The sequence below is a fragment of the Tympanuchus pallidicinctus genome, unplaced genomic scaffold (assembly GCF_026119805.1).
Source record: "Tympanuchus pallidicinctus isolate F22 unplaced genomic scaffold, pur_lepc_1.0 scaffold4, whole genome shotgun sequence".
In the NCBI taxonomy this organism is placed as follows: domain Eukaryota; kingdom Metazoa; phylum Chordata; class Aves; order Galliformes; family Phasianidae; genus Tympanuchus; species Tympanuchus pallidicinctus.
In genome coordinates this window covers 41,248,452-41,272,921 of record NW_026294758.1, presented here as the reverse complement: position 1 = coordinate 41,272,921, position 24,470 = coordinate 41,248,452, and the positions used below count along the sequence as shown (strand labels likewise).

The 24,470-nt window shown below is 35.7% G+C and overlaps 1 protein-coding gene across 1 annotated transcript in view; it reads left to right on the top strand.

The window, feature by feature from the left end:
• Nucleotides 1–19,701: 19,701 nt before the first annotated feature.
• The window catches only part of ADAMTSL1 (ADAMTS like 1), a 352,419-nt gene continuing 347,650 nt past the window's right edge, over nucleotides 19,702–24,470 (top strand). Inside the window, exon 1 of the mRNA XM_052701099.1 lies at nucleotides 19,702–20,768. Within this exon, the coding sequence (XP_052557059.1) occupies nucleotides 20,616–20,768 (153 nt within the window). The 5' untranslated portion in view covers nucleotides 19,702–20,615. The remainder of the gene's footprint in view (nucleotides 20,769–24,470) is intronic.

Here is a 24,470-nt window from a genome sequence, read left to right as displayed (position 1 = left end):
AAAGTAATATTAAAGTAAAACCTGTTCAATTTTATTTGCAGCAGAATCACAAACAAAATGATTTTATAATATATGTCGGGCTGAGCTAACCCAGTGCTGATGTGGTTAACGGAGGGATACAGTCATACTTTTAATGAACACTGTAAGAAGCATTTATGCCATAGCTGATCTCCTTGACTGACATAGTTGTTTATCTTAAAAAAAAAAAAAAAAAAAAAAAAAAGTCTGTGCTTTAGTAAACTTAGTGTTGAGTCAGTATCTTTGCGACAGTTGTCAGCCAAACTCAACACTTAGCTTTACTGTTGCCTGTCTCTTCTGTGTCTTCTTCCAAAGAAGGAATTTATTTCTCACTCACTGTTACCTGAGAAGTTGGCTACTGGGAAACACTAATAGCATTATTTACACAAAGGAAAATGAATCCTAGAGGTGTGCTTTCCTGTTTCATTCAGAGAGTATTAGTGAGATGAATTTCTGATTAACTTCTGAGATTCTTCTTTCTCTTTTCACTGTTCTTTTTGTAAGAGTAATTTGTATGACATTCTGATACCACGAATATGCCAAAATCCTTGTCACTTTAAGTAAGAACAAAATTGCTATCAGACTGCCATCTCACTAGGACATAAGAACCTGAAGTCTGGGTGAGAACAACAGTTCCTCAAACCCATACTCTTAATCTCTGATGTTAAGCAATAGTTAATGCGAAGAGATTGAAGGCATGCAATACAAGTATACAGCATTTTTTTTTTCAATATAAGACCTCTGGCAACTTGTGCCTCTATGGGAACTGTTTGACTACTATAACTAACAATTCTTGAAGTCTGTTCATGTGTTTGACATCTACACAGTCTCCACAAAGATGGAAGCAGTTTTGACTGTATTTTTTTTAAGGGTAAACTAAAAGCAAAATGCACACATATGCATATAAAGACATTTGCTTCTTGAGATTGTGTAATGGAATAGCCTGTAGTCTTCCAAATTTCCATGGTATGTTAGAAGTATCTTAGAAATTTAATTTGTTTTGTATTCAGCTCTGCATCCTCTACCCCCCCCTGCCAAAATAAATAAATAAAAATATAAATTAAAATAACCACAACCAAAAAACTCTCCCAAAACAACCAAACAGCAAATGAAGCATTCTCTAAAACATAAACTCAGGGACCATCTTACACATAGTTCAAATAAACACTGGAACAAATATTAATACCAAAGCTGCTGCATGTCACTTATTGTAACTAATGTATTGGCTGTTAACAGTTTGTTCGTCATTAAGGTTTTTAAAGAAAATCAGGGCCATTTGCAATAAGGAAAAAAAAAAGATCAGATATACTCTCCTCCCATACTAATACACTGAGAGGCAAATTTGATATTTTATATGAATTGTTTGCTTAGACCTTTTCCTTACAGTGTCCGCGAAGTTAATGTGCAAGAATCATAGATGACAACTGACAGAGGTGTATGAGAACTGTGAAAATGAGAAGATTGAGCAGTAGTAAAGTAACTGTCAAATTAAGCCATTAAGGGTTTTTAATTCTATCCAAGTCCCACAGATTCTTAGAGGTATGACTAACCCAGAGGAATTTGACACTATGCCAGAAAATGAATATTGGAAATGACATTTTTCTTAAGACTTCAAGAAGTTTTATGGCCTCTTCTATATAAGGTACTGTTTCTGCTGTGTTGTTACGCTGTAGTTACTTTTTGCTTGCAGATAAAATTGCAGTGTTGGTAAGTACACATACTAATTTGCACTTAATCAGTAGGAATAATGTTAGTTTCAAAGATAAGTTAGCATTTATTTTATCTGCAGTGATCAAAGCAAAGCTAGTACTAACAAACTACCCTGTTCAGCATTTTCTTTGTCATTTGCAATGTAGACCTCAACAGGGCTAGGCCTTCAAACTAGGACATTCTTCAATTGAAGATTGAATTCTAGGTTAGCCTGGGTGCAGAGATGTAGAAAGGGGATATGCTTTTATGTTTCTCAGATTTTTTTGAAGTTTCATAAAATGAAACTAAGATTATAGCCCTTACTGTTTATCTTTGATATGAGTGCTCTCTTCAAGCTTCTACTGTTTGACATGAATTGAACAGTATATAATCATGCAAGACACTTCAGTATAGGATTTTAAGAAAGTAAGAATGAAATGCATAGAGCTAAAAAAAGTCATGCATCTTTTATATTTTAATATATGCGTGTTGGGAAACATAACTGAGATTGTAGGTGTCTTAGCTTTGGTATATCTCTGAGTCTTTCAAGCTTGACAGCATAATTTTGATGATTATCCCATGCAGGTTTTTTAACACAGGATAAATGTATCACTTGCAGTCTCCATGCAGTCCTCCCAAGAAAGAAAATAAAACAAGATCATGATTTTAAAAAGTGATAATGACCTCATTGCAAGGCGTTCAGAGAGTAAGGAAGAATTAATGATTACATCATTCATTAGTGATAATGAAACATTAGTAGAAAGAATTATTGTTATTCATGACATTATAACATAGTACCTTAGACAACATATCTGGTAATTCTCTGTCAAACTATGTGAACTTTGGCTTGTTTTCAGTTTATATGGCTACGCTCCTTTAATAACCTCAAGGGTGGGATAGATGCATGCAATCAAAGCTTTTGAATTTTTCTTCTGCTTTTCACATAAGAAAGATATCATCTGCAGGGTGAATAACAGCATCTGTTTCACAGTGTGCAGTCATGATATTGCTGACAGTAAGGAGGTAAACTGTATTCCTGAGAATAGAGCACAGTTGCCACTTATTATGATTTTAATCACATTCCATTGGTATTTATATCTGTGTTGGTATTGAAAGGGCTGTTCCAAAAGCAGTGCCTTCCATTTTATTATGCTGGTCTGCAATGTCAAAGATAGATGTTGAAGGTATAGTAGTAGAGACTGAACCTTCCCACCAGTATTCTGTTGCATGTTGTTGCCATGACTGATGGCAGCAAAGGGGCAGTCTGAAAAAGTGGCCGCTGACATGGAAGTGCATATGAAGCAAAGGTATGTCACTGAATTCCTGCACAAGGGAAAACTGGCAGCGAATGACATTCATCAACACTTGCCGAATGCTTATGGAGAGAAAGTGGATAGGAGCACCATGAGGCAAAGGGTGTTGCACTTCTGCAATAATTTCAGTGACAGTGGGTAACTTCCACCAGTGTGGATTTTTATAAGTGTGGCATGCAGGCTTTTGCTCATTGCTGGTAAAAATGCCAAGTTAATTGACAAATAATGTTTTATAGCTAAGAATTTGCTTTATGAAATAGTGCTATTGTGCTTTTTTGTATCTTATAACTTCCATGAAAATAAATATGAGGCATTACTTTCTGAGCAATCTACATCTACTTGTATCTAGGTACTGTCTTGCTATGCCTCCATTTATCAGTTGAGTGAGTTACCTGCTCTTGAAAGTCATGCAAGCACTTAATATTGTATTTAAATAATATATTATTATTTCACTTTATTAGACTAAGCTTCTGAAAACATTTGCCATGAGGCATAATAGTTATTTCTTCACATTAGTATTGTTGTTTGTTCGTGATCTTTTTAAAAATCTACATATGCTTTTGAAATGTCAAAGGTAAAACAGAGCTGAATGGCTCAAGTGTGATTTCACCAGTACTCCAAATGCTCTTATAACAAACATAACTAAAATTTCATGACATACTCCAGCAAGGGAAAGTGGATTTGGTATTCCAAATGTAAAATGGGAAAGAGGTGAAAGCATGCAATGATCTTGGTAATATCTGAACAGTGGTTGAAAATAAACAGGTTATCTTGGTTGACTCAGATGTATTATTTAAGTGACGATATTAGATATATATCTCATGTCTTAACCAAAGATCAAAATCTATTCAACTGTATATAGATGTGAGTCTGAGTTTTATTCTATTGGACTGAAAGTGATGGCATGGTCCACAAAGTAAAACCTGAGAGAGAAGTGGTTGAGTAGCCCATAATCCCTACTGTGAAAAAGTAACAGGAAAACAAAGCCTGAATTTTGCTGTTTTGATGATGCAAACAAAACACGTGGAAATAAAACCAGAAGTACATTTTTCAGATATGTCACAATGAACTTTACAAAACCTCATAGAATTATGAAATATGAAGTAACAGAAGAACAGAATCATAAAGGTTTAAAAGAGACCTCTGGAGATCATGTAGTCCAACACATCTGCTACTGAAGTCTCCCTAGAGCAGGTTACACAGGAAAGCAACCAGGGAATCTTTTAATATCTACAGAGGAGACTCCACAAACTTTCTGGGCAGCCTGTTTCAGTGCTCTGTCACTCTCACAGCAAAAAAAGTTATTTCTCATATTCCAGTCTTGTTCTGTTGCTGGACATTATGGAAAAGAGCCTGTCCCCATCCACTTGACACCTGCCCATTAGATACTTATAAGATATTTATATTATAACGTGCTAATTGATACTTACAATATTTTTAAAAACCATTTGCATCTCACTCTCCTCCAGGCTAAACTGTCCCAGATCTCTTAATATTAGAGACATGCTCCAGGTCCTTAATTGTCTTTGTAGACTGGACTCTTATTAGAAGTTCCCTGCCTTTCTTGAAATGAGGAGCTGAGAACTGGCCACAGCACACCAAGTGTGGCTCCATCAGAGCAGAATAGAGGGGGACTTGCTGGCCATGCTCTTTCTAATGCACCTCAGGATACCATTGGCCTGCTTGGAGTCCACTGGCTTATGGTCAACCTACTGTCAACCAGGCAACCCAGGTCCTTCCCTGCAGAGCTCCTTTCTGGCAGGTCAGCTCCTCACCTGCACTAACCTGTGAGGTTATTTCTTCCCAGGTGTAGGACTCTACACTTGCACTTGCAGAACCTCATTAGGGTCCTCTCCACCCAACACTCTCCAGCCTGTCCAGGACTCATTGAATGGCACTATGGCCTTCTGATGTATCAGCCACTACTCCCAGCTTTGTATAATCAGCAAACTTGTTGAGGATGGACTCTATCCCTTCATCCTGGTCATTAATGAATGATATTGAACAAGACCAAACACGGTACCAACTCCTGGGGAACACTGCTTACTACTGGCCTCTGCAAAATAGATCGCAATCTTCTGCGTACTAAGTACATGAAATGGTGTTATTTTTTTTTAGAGCACTGGGGATAAGCTGTAAGATAAAGCTGTGCACAATACAATCCAAGTAAACTAGTGATAAATACTTTTGTTCAGCATCTGAAATTCCACTGGATGTGATCTATGGTTAATTTAGTAGGCTAGAGGCCATTCTAGCCCATTCTTAACATGTAGATATCATTATCTGGTGAAGATGTGGTGGGGAATCTACCAATGAATGTGTGAAAGTATTGGCTGTGAATAATAAAAGAAACACTTTAATAAACTTTCAACTATAAAGCTCTGATTTATTTACTGGTGTTCTTTCCTGGTGTACATCATATTTCAGCTCTTGTGCAAGGATGGAATCTGGGCCTGTGGAAGTTTCCTGTTAAATGTGTGCAAGTATGGCATGAAACACTGAAATTCTTTATTTAAATCAAAGTGTTAGTGTTAGTGGGGTTAGACAAATCAATTAATTTTTCAAGTCTTTGTGACATGCTTTGGATTGCAGCATAAATTCTTTTCAATATCATATTCTTTACAATACTCTGAATGTAATTCCAGTGAAAGGTGGTAGAAGTTATTTTTAGCCTATTGTCCTGAAATATTGAGTTGTAGAAAGGATCTTCCTTGTTTCATGGAGTCAAATCACAGTAGATCTAAGTCAAACCCTAAAAAAGGAATAATGAAAAATAAGGGATGAATATTATAACAAGAAAAAGATATATCTGCTCAGTATAGTTGGAGCTTTGCTGAATGATAGCTAAATGCAGATTTATTCTCCTTACACATCTGTATGTTCTCAGTATTTTTGTCCAGTACAGCAGAAGTTATCTTAGTATTTAGCCTAGAATGTTTTAAATGTTCAGAAAGTGGCTAGTGGTTCATGATTTCAGGATTTTTACATATGGAACAGTAATAACCTGCAGATGTTTACTAGATAACTTATGTGAAATAGAAAATATCTGCTTCTTAAAAGCGTGAGGCACACTAATATGAGAGATTTGTTCATTATCTTGTTACTTCTTTGGGGGCTGCCAAAAAAAACCCAAACCCAAGCCAATGGGGTTGAATTTTCGTGAGCTGAAGTATGACAGCCAGCTTAGGAGCTGTAGAGGAATGACAGCTTTACACTGTTGCTTTGACAAGCCTGAGGACAGAGATAACAAGGAACACCAAGTCAGGATATACTTTTTTGCACATAGGCAGAATTTGTGCTGGAAATAGGATGTTTTTACTGCATTCAGAAAAGAACCAAGGTGAATTTACAGAAGCTGGTATTAGAAAGTTAAAGGCTGAACAAAATGTGTGTTTTGGCTTGGTGGCCATTTTATCCATGTCTCAACTCTATGTACATTTATTGAAATGTATAAAATTTAAAAGTACGATTTATATCTGAGACTTTTTTTAGGTAACTTATTTCACTGAAATTTCCCAGGAATGAAAGTATGGATGGTTGATGTCAATGATTGTTGTCAATGTTTATGGGCTGATGTGGCCCAGTTCTGTGACTAGCAAGGCAGAGGGACCCGTGTATCTACACCCCAGAAAGCGAAGCAGGGAAAAAAGGGGAAAAAGGGTGGAGAGATGGGCCAAAAGTAAAACAAAACAACAAAAACCAAACACAACAGTGGCAATGATCTAAGGAGAAACAAGCTAATTTACTAAATAAGATATCGGAATGCAAAATAACAGGTATAATACAATATAATAATAAGATATTATATATTATATATTATATATTATATATTTATTATATATATTATATATATTATAATAATATATTATACATTATATATAAAATATTATATATAATATATTATATGTTATAATAATAATAATAAGATATAATACAATATAAAACAATATAATTAGAGTTGGAGCTAATAAATAAAGTGAGAGAGAAAGTGTCTGAAAACTGAAGGCCTTACTCTAATGCTGAGGCAAGATCTGTGATTGGATGAGGAGAAGGAAGGAGAGCCATGGATTTTATATCTCTTCTACGAGTGCAAAGTCCTCTGGGGTTGTTGTTCTTCTCTTCTGGGGCAAGTACCCAGAGAAGAGCATTAACTCTTCACTCTCAGTGCACTACATGATGTTATGATGTGGAATACTGATAACAAAAATCATAAAACAATGACAGCAGTGAAAAAAAATAAATAAAAATTTGCAATTCTCAAATCAGTGCAAGTGGCAGTTAAGAGAATGCTTTGCAACCCAGGGATCCAGCCTGAGTGCTAAAACCAATCTGGTATCCAAGAGTAAAAATCAGAAGTCTACTGTGTCTCAAAGAGTTGGAGAAAGACAAAAACAGCTTTTCTACAGTGGTGCCAGTAGGCAAAGATATGTATCTTAAAAGTTTTCTATCTTAAAAATACTGGTCTATCTGCTGAAACTACTTTTCAAATTCTTCTGATTGGTGTAGTTGCTGAGAATTAGATACTTTCATGAAACATTTTCCTCTTTCCCAGTATAGCAGCAACGTATCTATGATTGGCTAAGTTTCTCTTGCCCTCATAATACATTTCTGCACAGTGAGAGGCTTAGCAGCCTAATGCATGGTCTTGCTGAACATCCTGAGAACACCTTGAATATTGTTTTTATTTCCAGTACGGATGAGTTGAATAACTTTTTTTTCAGAAAATTTTGATATTATATTAACTTCCTTCAAACACTCTGATCCATAAACATTATGTCAGTGGGCTGGAATTGTTCAGTTGGGATTCAGGAGTTGGTGTAATCAAACTCGAGATGACTAGTATTAGGATTAAGTTACTATACCTTATCTGCAGATTAATTGAGTCCATAGCACTGGATTATATTTTTTTGGTGTTGTCAGTGGGATTTTTCTTGCATCCTCTCTCCCCCCGCACCCCTCCAACCCAGTGAGTATGGCCACTTCAAATTGGACCACAGAATGACAGAACTGCTGAGATTGGAACAGACCTCTAGAATTCACTGGTGCCAATGCCCAGGACCGTGTTTGAACAACTTCTGAAGTTGTAGAAGAAGGAACACTCCATCAGTTCTTTGGGCAGTCTGTGCCAATGTTTTGTCACTCTCACTGGGAAAATTTGTTTCTTGATTTTCGGAGATCATACAGTGTTTCAGCTGTATGATCTCTCGTGCTGTCAATGGACATCAATGAAAGAATTGAGAGAGACTGTCTACCTGACAGTCTCCCTTCAAAGGTTTGATGAGATATCCCAAGTCATCTTTTCCCAAGGCTAAACAGTTCCTAATTTCTCAGCCTTTCCACATAGGAAAGCTGCTCCTGTTCCTTTATTTGAGGCCTTCTGCTGGACTGGCTCCATTATGTCCATTTATATCCTGACTAGAGAGCCTAAAAACAGATGAGATGCTGCTTCATCAGTGCTGAGGAAAGAGGAACAATCACCTCTCCTCCTGCAGTATGCACTCATTCTAATAGCTCATCAATGCTTATTGCCATGCATACACACCATGAGCTCTGGTCCACTTGTCCACTGGGACCCTCCCATCCTTTTCTATGAAGTAACTTTCTTGTCAGTCAGCTTCCAGTATGTATTTGCGCACTGAGTTCTGCCTCCTCAGTTGCAGAACTTCATAAGGTCCATGTCAAACCATTTTTCCACCTTGCAGAGGTCCATCTGATGAGATCTGGAATAGAATTCCTGCTTAGGATGGTAAAGGTTAGGATGGTTCCTGGAAAGCTCCAGGAGCACTATGACACTTTTTTGTTTCCAATTTTCTGATCATCTTTTACATTTCCTTGTATCTTCTACGTTGGGAAAAGAAAGACATGGGTAAAATTTCTCTCCCTTTCTTTCATGATTTCAACTTGGACCAAAATGTCTTCTTTTTTGCTCTGATTTACAAAGTATACCACACAAATAACAGATAGTGCTGACCTAGGTATTATAAAATAACAGTGGAATTACTGTCAGTCCATATTTACTGTGTCTGAATAATTCTGAAATGAATAGTAAAGCTGTTAAATTTTGCAGAAAATTAATCGTTAGTTTTAACCTTTTCACACTGCTTAGAGTCACAGGTAAGATTGAGATGGCTTTTCTACGACAGGCCTTTCAGGGACCCTTCTGGGATGTATATTTGTATATATGTGAAAGTCCACTGTAGAAAAATGAGAGCTGTTGATGTCGAATCATACTGCTAAAGAAATATTTCTTGCCTTGATTGTTAGTGGCAATATGTGGCATAAACATACACAGTTTATTTTAAACTACTTTCTTCAAAGACAGCAGTCAGATTTCTACTCACTTATTTGATGTAAAATTCTCCTCTGAGTAGTTGCAGAAGAAGTTCTTGTAGAAAACAGTTTTTTCATATGTGATTTTTTGTGAAAGTGCATGCATCATACATCAGCAGATGAGATAGATGTTGAAAAATGGCTAAAGTGAAGTGTGGCTAGCCAATTCTAATTATATGATCTGGATAAAAGAAAGACCTGGAGGCCAGATCTTACTTTTTGAAAAGCAAAAGGAAAACTCTTACCTGATTATGTAGGGGTGTGAGCCAAACTGAAGATGATTTAAAAAAAAAAGCAAGAAAGCATATTCTGAAAAGCTTTTCTCTAAAATATTTTTATCTTTGAAATTTCAATGGGCATTTTTGGTAAGTCCTAACTAGGTACTTTAAGAGACAAATATCACTTTGCACATGTATATTCTAGTGATTTGCTCCAGCTCTATTCTGGGAAAAAATATAATCCATGCACTAAAATCAGAGATTTTTTTCTCACATGAATTCTTTGTTGTCTTAGAGACAAGAGAAAGAGGGAGAGAGAAAGAGAGAGCGAGAGAGAGAAATAATACAATAAATGTTTATAATAGGAAGACACATATTTATAATGGGAAAAGAACTTGAATTGGGTACTGTAATAGTAACAGTATCTGTCTTACTAGTGTCACTTTGATAACAATGGAAATGATGAATGTAGTCACCAAGACTACATAGAAGAACTGGGAAATCCCAGAATAATGACAGCAACAAGAAGACTTCTCAAAGGAGAGTGCTGGTAGAGCTTCTTTTGACTGCCATTCTGAGGAAAGTATTACTTTCCTAAATCCTACCAATGGATCATCTTGGAATGTATAATTGCCACTGTTTTTCTGCCTATCTCATTCCATTATAACAAGAGCATTTTTTGTGCTCTGCACAATTCTGTGTTCTATTACAGTAGGATATAGATTGAAACCAAAAGCAAAAACTACTTTAAAGAAGGTTTAAATGACACACCTTTCAGACCAGCAAGCAGAGGAAGTAATTTTGTTTTGATGCCCCTGGACTCCAAGACAATTTTTTTGCATTGTTGTGCAATAAGATCTGAGCAGTTCTAATACCTGTCCAATGTACCTATGAAATAAAAGAGTCTACATCCTATTTTTAGAAAGAAATGCACTGGACAAATCATCTTACATTTTCAAGGAAAAATACCTCACCAAATTTAGTAACTACAAATGTTTGGTTTTTTTGTTTGTTTGTTTGTTTTTTGTTTTTTTTTTTTTGTCTAAAATAAGTACAAAAAATGAAGACTTATCCCTATTGTTTCATTAGTCAGCCCCAAATCCTGCCAAAATGCCCACTAACATCTATGTCTGTGTGTTTTCTAGCTGTTATGCATGTGTAACTTAATCATGGTTGTTGGTTTGTTTTTTTTTTTTTTTTCCCAGAAGCATATTAAAAGCATTTTTATGAAGTCCAAAGTGAGAGAATCTTGTTTTCAGAATTGCTACATGAACTACATCTAGCACAGAGAAATCAAAGGAATTAAAGTCTCAGAGGGCATATAATTCTTATTGAGTCTAGAGAACTATTTGTTGGCCAAGTATTTTTCTCACTATGGAAAACAGTATTCATCCTCTGTGGCTGGATGATGAGCGTTCTTCTCTAAATAAGTAAGAAGACAAGATGACGCTCACTGTCTTCAATTCCTTTCTTACATAATGAAATATCACCAAAGGATAAGTCTTTTCTTTAGGAATGATAAGACCATCAAAATCTGTTTAAATTTAAAAAAAAATTGATACTGAATTTAACATTCGTAAGAGGAAATAAAATTGATATTCATATGAAAAGATTTTTCTAAATAAAATGAAAATGCAAAAAAGTTATGTGTGAAGTGATAGACTACTCTCAAAAGAGATCTGCCACTGAATGATAATGACCACAGGCATAATCATTTTGAGTGGTATAGGCACAGTGGAAAACACTGGAAAATTTTCTTCATGCCTGTATACAATGTGACTCTTACATAAATGCTTAGACAAGAATTGGACATCAATATCTCATAGTCACTTGCTTACATATCCCTTTTTCTGATGCATTTCTTATGTTTTGCTACCTCTGTATGTCTTCTCTGATACCTTGTCTAGAAAAATTGGATTTAAAACACTTCTTCATGAAAGCTATATACAAGCATTCACCTCTCCAGTGCAGTTTTGCCTTTTGTATCTTGAAACATTGTTCTCTACCCAGCAAAAAATTACTCTGAAAAGACATTTGATTCATGATGAAAAATTACATTTTTTGTATTTAATAACTGTAAATTTGATTGCAGCTTTGCATAACTGAAAATGTTAAAGGCTATGGGCTAATGCCCTATGATCTTCCACGATAATGAGTTCAGCAAATGCTTGATGAGGAAATGAAGAGTTAGGCGTACCAGCACATAACTTAAATTCTGTTTTCTTGGAACTGGCAGAAGCCACTGGAAATTATCTGTAAGTGCTCCTGTTACATTCATTATGTTCTTCTTGTGTTCTCCCACTGTAACTATGTTTTTCCAAAGTGATGAACACACTACAAAGATATCTGTAGTCACAGCTTGCAAGCTGCTTGCGCTTTAATTTCCTCAACAGTTGTAAAGTATTCTTTTAGAGGTTGCCCTATGTCTTTGTTCTGCCTCACCATTCTGGCTGTCAAAAAAACTATTGTGCAAGCTTATATATACCTGTGAAAATCTCTTTATTTTATTGTTTTTTTCTGTTTTTTTTTTTTCTTTTTTTTCTTTTTAATTTGGGGGGTGGAGGGGAGGAGAGAATATGCTAGTTTATTTATTTATTTTTTTTTTTGCATTGTTCAATGTGAAAAATGATTTTAAAGTAATAATATTTGCATAAAGAATGTCTGTTAAACTGTGGCCATACACTGCTGATAGATTTTGTTCGGTAGGCATATGGAACAATACAGAAAATATCTCTTGTGGTGAAATATGTTCATCTGAAATACACTAGGCATTTCCTCACTTTTGAAAATGACCGAAAAACAGAGTTAGTTCAAAATATCAAAATATTATATCTCTCATAAAATGCAACTGGAGATATATATCATTTCATAAATGGAGATGTCAGAGAGTGTAGCAGAAAATATTTTCAGAAATGAAGCTCATTATCTTCATTCTGACTATCTTTTTCAGCCAAGTCAGAAAGGCATAATTTGAAAGAGAACCTCTGAGAAGGGTGACTGGCTTTCTTCATCATTGGGTTTGACTTCTCCTATTTGTTTACCCAATTGAGAGCTGTGATGTTCATAAAACTGAGCAGTTATTTAGTACTCTGTACTTGAGGTGTATGCATACCTTAATGCTTCACAGCGTTTCATTCAAGAGAAGACTGGCTTTCCCAAAGTGTTTTTTCTGAGACAATTAGTGGGAAAATTTTACATGAAGCCAAATACACATAGAGGAAAAAAATGGAGCAACTCAAGGTAGCTCTTATCATTTTTGGCTTTTTTTTTTTCTAACAGTTACAAGAAGTAAGACAGAGTAAGTAAGGAAAAGAGATGGGGAAAAAAAAAAGAAAAAGAAAAGAAAACCACCTTGGGAGGAGCAGAAAATTTCCTAAGCCTACATTAGTCTGATTTACAGCATGGATGCAGAAGAAATAGCATGAGGAGTAGAACATCTGTGACGGTGGTAGAAGCATGCCTTTTGGGGTATGCTGTTCACATAAATTGTTTTGTGATACTGAATCCTGCCTTAAGAAAGATTGTGGTTTCATCGTTACAATTATTGTTTTTATCTTCCTGAAGAGAAATGAATACTGTGCAATAGAACTGTCAAGTGACGTGTACAGAAATAGCAAAATGACCGACTGTAGTATAAGTAAAGATGTATTATTAGCACTGATCAGCTACTAGCAGATGGAATGGCTACCTTTTTTTTTTGACGTGGGGTCAGAGTTGGTTATATCTCACCTCAGATCATTCATCTGAAAGGCTGATGACGATGAAATTACGAATGGTATGAATAAGGAAGGCTTGGTTAATGTCTTTTGTAGTCTCAGAGAATCATCAAATGATAGCAGTGGATATTAAACTAGAAGGAAAGGAAGGACACATTTCTTCAAATTGTACCACAAGAAGTTACGTATATAAAGATTATACTTATGGATTCATAACAATAAATCTTAGGAGGTCTGTTAAATATGAGGATACTCTTTCTGATCAAGGAAGTATCTGAGAACAAAATAGCTTATACTTGCTTTCCACGAAGTAACTGCTTTGGCTGTGGTGGAGGCACACCATTACTAGACAATTTCATTGAAATCAACACAAGTTCTCTATTTGGGAAAAAAAAAAAAAAAGTGATTTTCTATTGAGGGGAAAAAAAAACCAAAACACGAAAAACCACCCTGCAGGCAAATGTCTCCTTTCCTGACAGATGAATTTTAAATTAGCATAATTATAAACAGAAAACATTTCCTATAGCAATACTGGTTTTGCCTGACTGAGCCTTGTGCAAGTATTCTAAAATTATAATCTCAGAGTGTGCACAACACCTGCTTCTGAAAAGTCTAGAAAATCACTGAGGAGAAAACTCACCTAGCTGAAACGTTACAATTTACAAGAGTTGATCATGCCTTATATTTTGAAGATATTCAAAATTAGAAACAAAAATAACAGCAACTTCCCTCTGCCAAAACTCCCAAAACAAAATATCAATCCGCAAACTACAACCCAGAAAAATCCCTGAACAGGTTTTTTCTGTTGATCTGTGGTAATTTTGGTGCATTGATTTTATGATTAAGGGGAGGAAGAATGTTCATATCTCATAAATTTTTTGCAAGAATAGTTCCAGCAGGGAAAACCACAGATGTAACTGCCAGTCTAAAGTTTCTAACAAATTACTCCACCAGTCCCATGTGAGTTTCCTAATTGAAAATCTCTGTTGTGTTGAAAGTTTGTGAGTTTAGTTTAACTTTAGTTATTCCTTTAATTTTGAGGATTACAGTGTATCTTTTTTCAAATTGTTTTTGTTTGTCTTGCTCTTATTTCTCAAAAAAAAAAAAAAAAAAAAAAAAGGGAAGCAAGCTTCACACTTGCATTTCTTTGTCAAAAATAATTAAACATAGTGTGAAACCTACATGAAAGGATTTGGCTTGCAGGCTCCGCACTACATTAAACTGATGAAAAAATTGTCAAAATTGAATAATCCCAGTGTTAGCAAAGCTTATGCATTCTTGGCAGAAAGGGAGGGGAGAGAAAAAAAGAAAAAAAGATATCTCAGTGCTCTACCCAATAATTTCAGCTCTCTGAATCTCTTAATATTCTAAATCTCTCTTCTATTCTGCCTGCACATTCCACCCTGGAAAGCTTCTTTAGGAGCTAAATACCAAGATTAGGATTTTGCACAGTGTCTGCAGACCTGCTTGTAAATCTCTGTCTGACATTTGAGCTACTTACACGGCTCTTTCAGAGCTGATTATTCACTTGCAATTTTATTCACAGTCATTAAAAAAGATAGCATGTGCCTGCTGCTGGAACTGGAAAACATAAAAGACAGGGCAGGAACACTGATCTCCTTGGTTTGTGAGGACCTCCAGGCTCCATCATGTGCATGCAGAGAATGCCTCTATTGCCACCTCTTTCTCATAAACTTCTGATTATAGTGTGGATCCTGAGTGGTTTCAACAGTGCTAAAGAAATTTTTAAAAGTGTAACTGTGAAAAGTGACTATGGAAGAAAAATGTAGAAGAACAGATAAGGCTGATAGTTCACCTATGTATAATTGAAGGGTAGAGAGATGCACTACTAGCATTTTACCTTACCTGAAGATCTATTTCTTGGAGCTGAAAATAGTTGAAATTTTAAGTTCAGTGAAAAAGTTCTTCTCCAAAATGATTCTTGTCAGCCATTTTAAAGTGTATTGTTCAAATGTCTTTATAACCTTCACTGGTGATATGCCTAGAGTCAGTTATTAAAAATGCTACTTTTTATCATTGTCTTTGCAAGTTAAAAACATAGAATCATAGAATCATAGAATCACCAAGGTTGGAAAAGACCTAAAAGATCATCCAGTCCAACCATTCACCTATTACCAATAGTTCCCACTAAACCATGTCCCTCAACACAACATCCAGCCTTTCCTTGAACACCCCCAGGGTCAGTGACTCCACCACCTCCCTGGGCATCCATTCCAGTGCCTGACCACCCTTTCTGAAAAGTAATACTTCCTAATGTCCAGCCTGAATCTCCCCTGCCATAGCTTGAAACCATTCCCTCTGGTCCTATCATTAATGACATGAGAGAAGAGGCCGACCCCCGGCTCACTACAGTTATTGAATTTGGAGTTATTGAATTTCAAAGTCAATCTCTACACTTAACTGCCAGCAGTAAGGGTTTTGTGTATCTGGTGTTGCCTTCAGAAATATTTATGCAGTGGAGTCACCTACAATGTCATTATTTATCCACAGCAAATTGTTTTCTCTCAGAATTTCAGAGAAGGGAAAATGTCTATTTTCTTTCTGTCTTTTCAAGGAAAATGACAGTAAAGAGTAATTATCAGATATCTGTTCCTTACCTCAGTAGAGTTGTCAAAATGAACGTTATCAACCACACAGTATAGTGTTTGTCTAGGCAAGAGAAATACCAAACTTCTTTGCAAGAAGGACTTTTTTTCAATTCATTTACAGGGCTAATGTCTGACATGGGGCAGAGAATATTTTAAAGGGAAGTTTGTAATGGAAGTATTACAGGAGAACTTCTAGGCTAAATCCTCAAAGACCAATCATTGTTTCCATTGTTTCAATACCACTAGAGAGCCTGTCAGTTATATATGTATTAATTAGCTACCGGGACTCATTTTAAGAGTATCAGTTGTTTCTGATTACTACTTTACAGTTGATCTTCTGTTGTAATTTGCTCAAAAAAAAAGGGAAAACTCTTCCCATGTGCTGTAATTATCCTTCTGGTATAGGATATTTGTATGTATTCTTGCCTGGTCATTTTACATAGACAATATGTGTCTTTATTTCTGTCATAAATTCAGGAAGGTGAGAAACCCCAAATTCATTTCCTCTGTTATATACTTAAAATGAAAAAAAACAAAAAAAAAAACAAAAAACTTTCAGAAATGTATGTTAACAAATTTAATTAAAACTCCCTTACTACTTTTAAATTTATGTAGGCTAGTAGAGAAAACATACTTTGGAATCCCCTCTCCAACATGTACTCTTTTTTAAAAGCTGTTTTACTGAAATGCTTGGCTGTCATGTAAAAAACTCATCTTTTATAACTTGGCTTGTTGCTGTTAAGCAGATTGTTTGGCTGTTGTAAACCTCTTTTGTTGAGTGAGTATTCTGAGTGGGAGTAAAGCTCTGCTCTAATTTCTATCCAGGTTCTGAAAGGTAAACCAAAACTATTCACATGCACTTTTGCTATAGTATCTCTTGGGTTTTGGCTTTTTGTTTATGTGCTGTAGTTTGTTTATTTGCTTGCTTGCTTAGTTGTTGGATTTTTTTGTTTGTTTGTTTGTTTGTTTGTTTCTTGATCCCCATCTGGAAAAATACCTTGTACTAATGTATGCTAGGCAAGCTGTAAAAAAAAATTAACATATCTATATTGATACTCATGTTTTTAGTACTTTGCAGCTGGATACAAAAAGCTTTCTCCAGGGCAAAGAGAAATGAGGAGAAAAGTGAACTGATTACCACATTGTTTTCAAGATGAACACTAGAGGATCCTCATTTAATTTCAGACTCATAAATAAACTCATAAATATTGAATATTGTCCATAGTTTTACATATCCCTTGTGAATTCTTTTAGCTTCAGTGACTTCCGATCAGAACAGATAAGGAATGTTTGTCATCTGAGGGCAATTACTCTATACAGACTACCTCCATCTGCCTGTTCTGTTCATGTGATGGGTCATACTGCTTTCCCTTATTATTACCTTTAGATCTTTTCCCTTTTTAGCAATTAGAAAAAGTTATGTGTTGCTCTAGGGGAACTTAGATTAAAGCCTTTATCCTTCAGCTGAAATTATCTTCTACAAGACATAAAGGTTACTACTAGTTGATGGCAGAATGTTGTGGCTATTCTGAGTTGGCTTTGAGTTTCACACCTGGTATCATGAGTGAATTACAAACAATTTCTACATCAAGCTTTGGTGTCAGAGAAAAATAAATGAAATATTGTTAAATATATTTGTGGTGTCTTTACACTTTGGTAACAGAGGGAGGAATATTTTAAAACAGTGCTTTCCAACAGCTGGAGGAACAAATTTTTATAACATAATTTTCTAGTGGACCTCCAAAAGGGAAGATGCTGAATCATGCTGGATGCACACACTTATCTATTCTTTATGCTGCCTCTGTGAAACAGATCAGGATCTTTGAGCTGTTATTTGAAGTACTATACTGATTTATAGAAACTATTCTCATCATTCATCATTCACTTGCACATCTCCTTTTAACATTTAAAAGAGAGCAAGCTGAAGAACTATTTTGTTTTGTCTGTTAGGTTCCTCAACAAAGCAGTCCTCTGAAAGTGGAAGGCAGGGATATATTTTCACATGTTTCACTAATTCATCTGGAGTGAGGTGCAGCTTCCCCAGTGACAGTTGCTCATCTATGAAATGGGAAATTAAACAGTAATGCAATTTGCTGTAGAGTTGCAATTTCTCAGATTATTGTTGAAGTAACAAAGCTGAGCAATTAAATAGTTTCTCTATTAAATAGTTTCTTTATGACAGGTAAATCCTTTGAAAATAAGTTATTTTGGACCTAACAATGAAATATTAGTTTACTGGGAAGACAGTTCTACTGCATTCTGTACCACAGAACAAAAGACAGATAGTTTGGTTGCTGGAGTATTCTTAAGAATGGCAGGTATCTCCGGTTGTGTTCAGACATTTAAGGCTATATATTTAGCATCCTCTTTTATCCACTTGTTATTTTACGCAAAGAGTGATAAATCTCAAAAATCTCTGCATGTTCACTATCCAATTACAGAACAGAATACATACTGCAAGGAAGGTAAAAACCTATTTTCTAGAATATTTTCTATGCCTTGACTGGTAAACGTGTAAACTGCGTATCTCAAGCGAAAACGAGCTTGAAATTTCTAACTTAATTGTGGAGGTAGTAGAACTATCTGGTTATTGCTTTTTAAACATTTTCTTCTTTGTGATTACTTCATATCTTTCTGGTTTGAACTCCCTTTGGGAACAGAAAATTATCCTCAAATGAGTAACAGCTTCATTGACACTTTTGAGACAGATGTGATCTGGTTGCTGTTAAACTTTGTAGTAGTTTGGATACGCTTCTACGGACTTTGCTTATGTTCAATTTTTCATGAAGAATTTTTTTAAAACTGTTTTCTTAAAGAATCTGAACATTACTTTTAAACTTGCTTTCCTTTCCAATGTTCATGAAGTTGTTGCCATCAAATGATCACCTTTCACTCCATGTTAACATTTGCAGTGCTTTAAATAGGTTTATCCAGGTTTAGAGCATAAAAATACTTCAAATTTGTGCAGAAAATACTCTAATATAGAAACAGACGCAAAAGAAATTGAACCTGCAGGAAAAGATTTAACTATTTCAGGCAAAACCCTCATAACTTACTTTTGAAATTTTGACCTTTATTTTTCAGTGACATTTATCGAAAGAAAAGTATCTTGTTAAGGAAAACTTTCCTTTCCTCTTTCCTTTTCCTTTCCCTTTTCCTTTCCCTTTTCCTTTCCCTTTTCCTTTCTCCTCCCTTTATAGATCACTAATTTGGAACACTAATGCAGTTTCATCCTTGGAATGTATACCATGAATACTTAGAGTGAGACCAATACAAATGCTACCTTTTTTTTTTAAATTCCTTTTAATAGAAATTGTTAAGTATAACAGTTTTATGGTCTTTAGAAATCCCTACTTTTCAATAACAACTTTTAGGAATTTCATAGCTCTGCATTACAAATGCTTGGTAAAGTGACGAGAACTAAATTTAGAGAGATAGATTTGAATACTTTTGAGTAAATTGAAAAAATGCAATGTGTTTATTATATGTTTGCATTACACACACAAAAAAAAAGAAAGTTGATGGTTGGAAATTGAATGTTTCTCTAGGATTCTCCATTGCAAACATACTGTATTATTTGCCTAATGAATCATTAGTGAGAAACATTCAAGCTCTCCACTAATTAAGATTGACTTACTGTCAATCACTTTATAACAGTCTCAAATGTTTACATCTTGCTTAAAATGTGCAATTAGTAAGATACAGAGGATTATAAATAAAGTAGTCCTTAGGTTCTACACAAATTTCTTCATCTTTATTAATGACAATATTTTTTTTCTACAAATCTTCGTCAGTTGTATTGCTTAGTCTGAATAAATAAAGGAAATAAAAATTCAGAATAATTTTTACCAAATATTTGCTCTTATTTTTTATTTCTATACAGATTTGTAATTCCTGCTATACTAATAATTTAGACCTCATTCTCTTGATTTATGTGGAAAATTATTCATAACCACTCTCATAGTACAGTCACTATGATTCATGTGATCTATGTTCTACAGATGTGACAGAAGCAGGGAATCTTTGGATGGTCTTTGTACAATTGCTTATTCAGTCCTACTTCTCTGTTTAATATTCCTGTCTTTCTTACAAAATCTGGTAAGAACATGGGAGAATCTGATCTGTTGAATACAGGTAATGTTTTCAAAGGATATTGCTGAATCCTTTGAGTTGGAAACTTGGCTCATAGATTAAACACTATAGTGAGAGGCAAAATATTGCATTTCTGTTCACTGTTTTTTCAGAGAATTTTTGTGCAAGAAGGAAGGAGGGCATAAATCTGGCTAAACTCCTGTGATGTAACAGTAATTTTGTGAAGTTGAAATGAACACTTCAGTGACTAAAATTGGTCATGTGTTCTGATATTTTTAGTTGAATGGTAGCAGAATTAGCTCCTTGCATACATGATTTTCATGCCTTCACACATCTTTTACCTAGTAGTAATTGTGGAAATAAAAACATTTTTGCTGCATGAAATTTGGTGGGTTTGGCTGATGTTGGTTGTGAACTCAAACTTATGATCAAGATTATTTTGATTTTTCTCAGGGGAGCTGGTGATTTTGCATTCATATAAAGCAATACAAAATGACTCCTGTCATGGTTTTATGATTTGTATTTGATATTCCACATCATAACATCATGTAGTGCACTGGAGTTAAAGAATGAAAGCTGCAGTGCTGTGGATTGTTGATAGTTCCTGCAACGTAGTCTCAGAAGAGAAGAATGAACTACAGCTCCCAGAAGACTTCATTATTCCGTTTCCATTTTCCTTTCAGAGGGAAAGATAAAACTGACTGGGAGTCAGGAGACTGTCCCTCCTTTTTGCTCGTCTTGGCTCTGTGTGTGTTCCCTGGCCGACTCGTCTACAGCGTTAGAGTAAGGCCTTCAGTTTCAGTCACTCTCTCATTTTATTTATTTTATTATCTTCAATTCTCATTATATTGTATTGTATTGCATTATCTCTTGTTGTACTATTGTAATTAATAAATCTTTTTTTTTCCCTAGCTCGTTGCTGCTTTTTTTTTTTTTTTTACTTCCCCCATCTAGGCTTACCTCCTTACCTTTTTCTTTTCCCCCTTCCCCTTTTCCCAAGGTGTGGAACCCTTCCTCCCCTGTCATGGAACTTGGCTTGAACCAAGACACACCTTTTGATTTTGGTGTCTGTCTTCAAAGGGTAGTCTTGTGTTTGTCAACAGCCTAGACTGAGAGCTATTGATTAACAGCCAGATTTGTTGATGTGTAAAAGCATGCTCCAGGAGGAAGTTTTAAATGAAGTGTATTTTCGTACACAAGCCTAGTCATTTTGTCTTCCTTTGTGACAGACTTGGAAAGGGACTGTCCAGTGATTCTGCCTGTCATAGAGAGAAAAAGGTAATAGAAGTTGCACATTCATAAAATTTTCTTAAGGGAGGTATCACAGGAGGTTATAAACGGGTATAGAATTGAGAAACTGCTAGTCATTGACAACTCTAAGTAACAACAAGTGCCTGAAGGAGAATTTCTCAGGCCTCTTGGGAGAAGCTGTTCAGCCTTCTTTTCTCTCAGGTAGCAAAACCACTGCTTATTCAAAATACACATATATTTTAAAGTAAGTTTCTCAGAGATCTTTCTGGTAAAAGCTATTTTTGTAACAGTTTGCAGATGTTCATTTCAGGCTTCCTCTTGAGAATTGCTCACTTAGTACTCTGGAACTGATGCAAGGGAAACTTAGATCATTTTAAATTGTCCCAAGTCTGTATATATAATCTGTAATAAAAACTGAGAAAAAGAAGAAAAAAGGGATGCCAACTGCCAAATTTAAAAGTGTTTTATTTTCTAATCTGTTTAATGAGTTATGGTATAATATGACATAGGGGTTGATTTTCATTAGTGTTTTTATCAGAGCATTTTAAAATGCAGTAGCATAATATGTGTGTGGGGGGAGAACATTAAATTTCTTGTGTTACTAATTAATTTGGCAATGTTGCAAAACTAATGGAATTATTTAGGAATTTATCAACATACGAAGAATTTGCTTTTTAAAATGTGTTATCATGGGTATTTCATAACATTTTTCTAGGTCTTCTAAGAACAGTAGGCTCCAAAATTCTTTTCTGTAAATTTGACTGGGAAGAAAATGTTTTGCCTCTGAAACCTACTGAGGCTCTTTGAAAGAACTCCACTTGCTATGCAAATATATTATCCAGAACATTTGGTTGGTATTGTAGAATCAAAATGACTGAGATTGAAAGAGACCATTGGGGATCATCTGGTTCAACACTGCTTCTCAGACAGGACCACAAACATCTGAGAATTCAGCAGCTTTTGAATATCTTTTTCCAAGGAGGAAGATGCCACAACATTCTTCAGCAACCCATGCCAGTATTTGATCATCCTCACTGCAAAAAAGAAGTGTCTCCTGCTGTTCAGAGGGATTCTTAAGTGTTTCAGTTCATGCCCACTGACTTTTGTCCTCTCATTGGGCACACTAAAGAGAGCCTATCTCCAACTTTTTTGCACCCTGCCTTCAGATATTTGTACACATTTAGGAGATTTATCTTCATTAGGCTGAAAAGTCCCAGTTTTCTCACCCTTTCCTCACAGAAGAGGTGCTCCATTCATTGTTGTGGCTTTTTTCTGGACTCTTTCCAGTAGTCCCATCTCTTTTGTACTGGTGAACTCCATACTGAGCAAAGTGCTTCACATATGGTCTCACCATTGCTGAGCAGTGGTATATCCAGCTCTGATTTCCAGAAGACATTTGTCACAATCCCTCACAAGTAGATTCGTAAGAGGAAGAGTCCTTGAACAAACAGATTGTTGAATGAAAAATAAAAAGCAATGGGCAGATTAAATAGCCAATTTACACAGTACAGCAAGATCAATAGTGCAATCATGGTCAAGGACTACCTGCACCTCTTTACAGGTGTAGGCAGCCCTGTTTACCCATAACCAGGTACAAGAACGTATATATTTTTTACATAAGTAGATTTGTTGGTTAAACTTAGTTATTTCATGTAGGAGCAAATCTGAAAAACTGATAGAGTGACAATAAAATGGCTAATTAAACTAAATATGGTAAATTGGGATTTTATCTAAGCAGGGATATATCTGATATATCTTAAGTCAGAATCTGTACTTTTGAAAATGTAACTTTGGGTTAATTACCTAGGAATAATTACTGACATTGGAGATTTTGTGGAAATGGTAAAGTCTAGTATCAGTCATATGTGCTGAAAAATAATAGGAAAGGAATAGAGAAAAAAAAATAGAGCGCATTTTTACACTGCTGTATATATCTATGGAGGCTATTAACTTGATTGTTGTTTGCAGTACTGATCTAGCCATTTAAACAAACAAACCAAAAAAGAGCATCAGAACTTAAGCAAGATATGTCTGTATCTGTAAAGCCATCAGTGACAAGGGGGTGATGTATACAAAAGTATTTTTTACTGTAAGAACTAGGAAACATCATGTAAAAGTATCCCATAACAAAGGAGAGCAAAGGAGATTATTCTTCATGCAGTGAGTTGCTGAGCTATGGAGGTCATTGCTGCATGCTGATGTACACTCTGAAATTTTGTGTGGATAGTAAGATAACTGGATGTTTGCATGGAAAAAAAGGTCTATGGGAGGCTATTCAAGAAAACTAACAAACAAAATTCCTGTGAAGATACCATTTTGACAAAGAAATCAGTGACAGCATTGTAGGGAAATGTCTTCTTGAGCTGGCATGCAGTAAGAAGAAAAAGTAAAAGAAGAAAAGAGAAGACAACTGTAATTTCACCAAGTACTCATGATTTTCTTGCTTTGTGTAATCTGTAAGATAAAGCAACAGTGAAATCCGCTCACTATTTTACCCCATGAGCTTTGAATAAAAAGTAAAAAAAAAAGCTGGGGATGTGAGGATAGAGAATAGCACTACGAGAAAGGACCTCGGGCTATCCTGGGCTGTATCAGAAGAGGTGAGGTCAGCACAGAGGTGATCATGCTCTTCTACTTTGCACTGGTAAGACCTCAACTGGAGTACTGTGTCCTGATGCGTCCTCAGCATAGGACAGATGTAGACCTGTTGGAGCACATCCAGGGGAGAGCCACAGAAATAATCGAAGGGATGGAACACATCCCTTAGAGAAAAGGGATGGGAAAAGGCTGAGAGAGCCAGGGCTGTTCAGCCTAGAGAAGAGAAGGATCCAGAGAGACCTGGTAGCAGCCTTTCAGTGTTTAAACAGGAGGATCTAAGAATGGAGGAGACTCCATCTCCATAGCAGGCTCTGCTGTTGTGATGGGACAAGGGAAATGGCTTCAAAATAGGGGAGATTTAGATTGATTTTTTTTTTTTTTTTTTTTTCCACAATAAGGGTAGGGAAGTACTGGAACAAGTTGCCCAGAGGTGTGGTGGATGCTAGGGCTTGGAAATATTCAAGGTCAGACTGGACTAGGCTCTGAGCTACTTTGCTGAGCTGTAGGCATTCCTGTTCACAGAATTCTATGATTCTGTAATTCTTACTCTAAGCTGATGTCTTGATAGGAGCTAGTTTCAATAGGTGTTCTGCAGAGGAAGTTTACATATAGGTAAGGAATTCTGTAGCTTCTAGG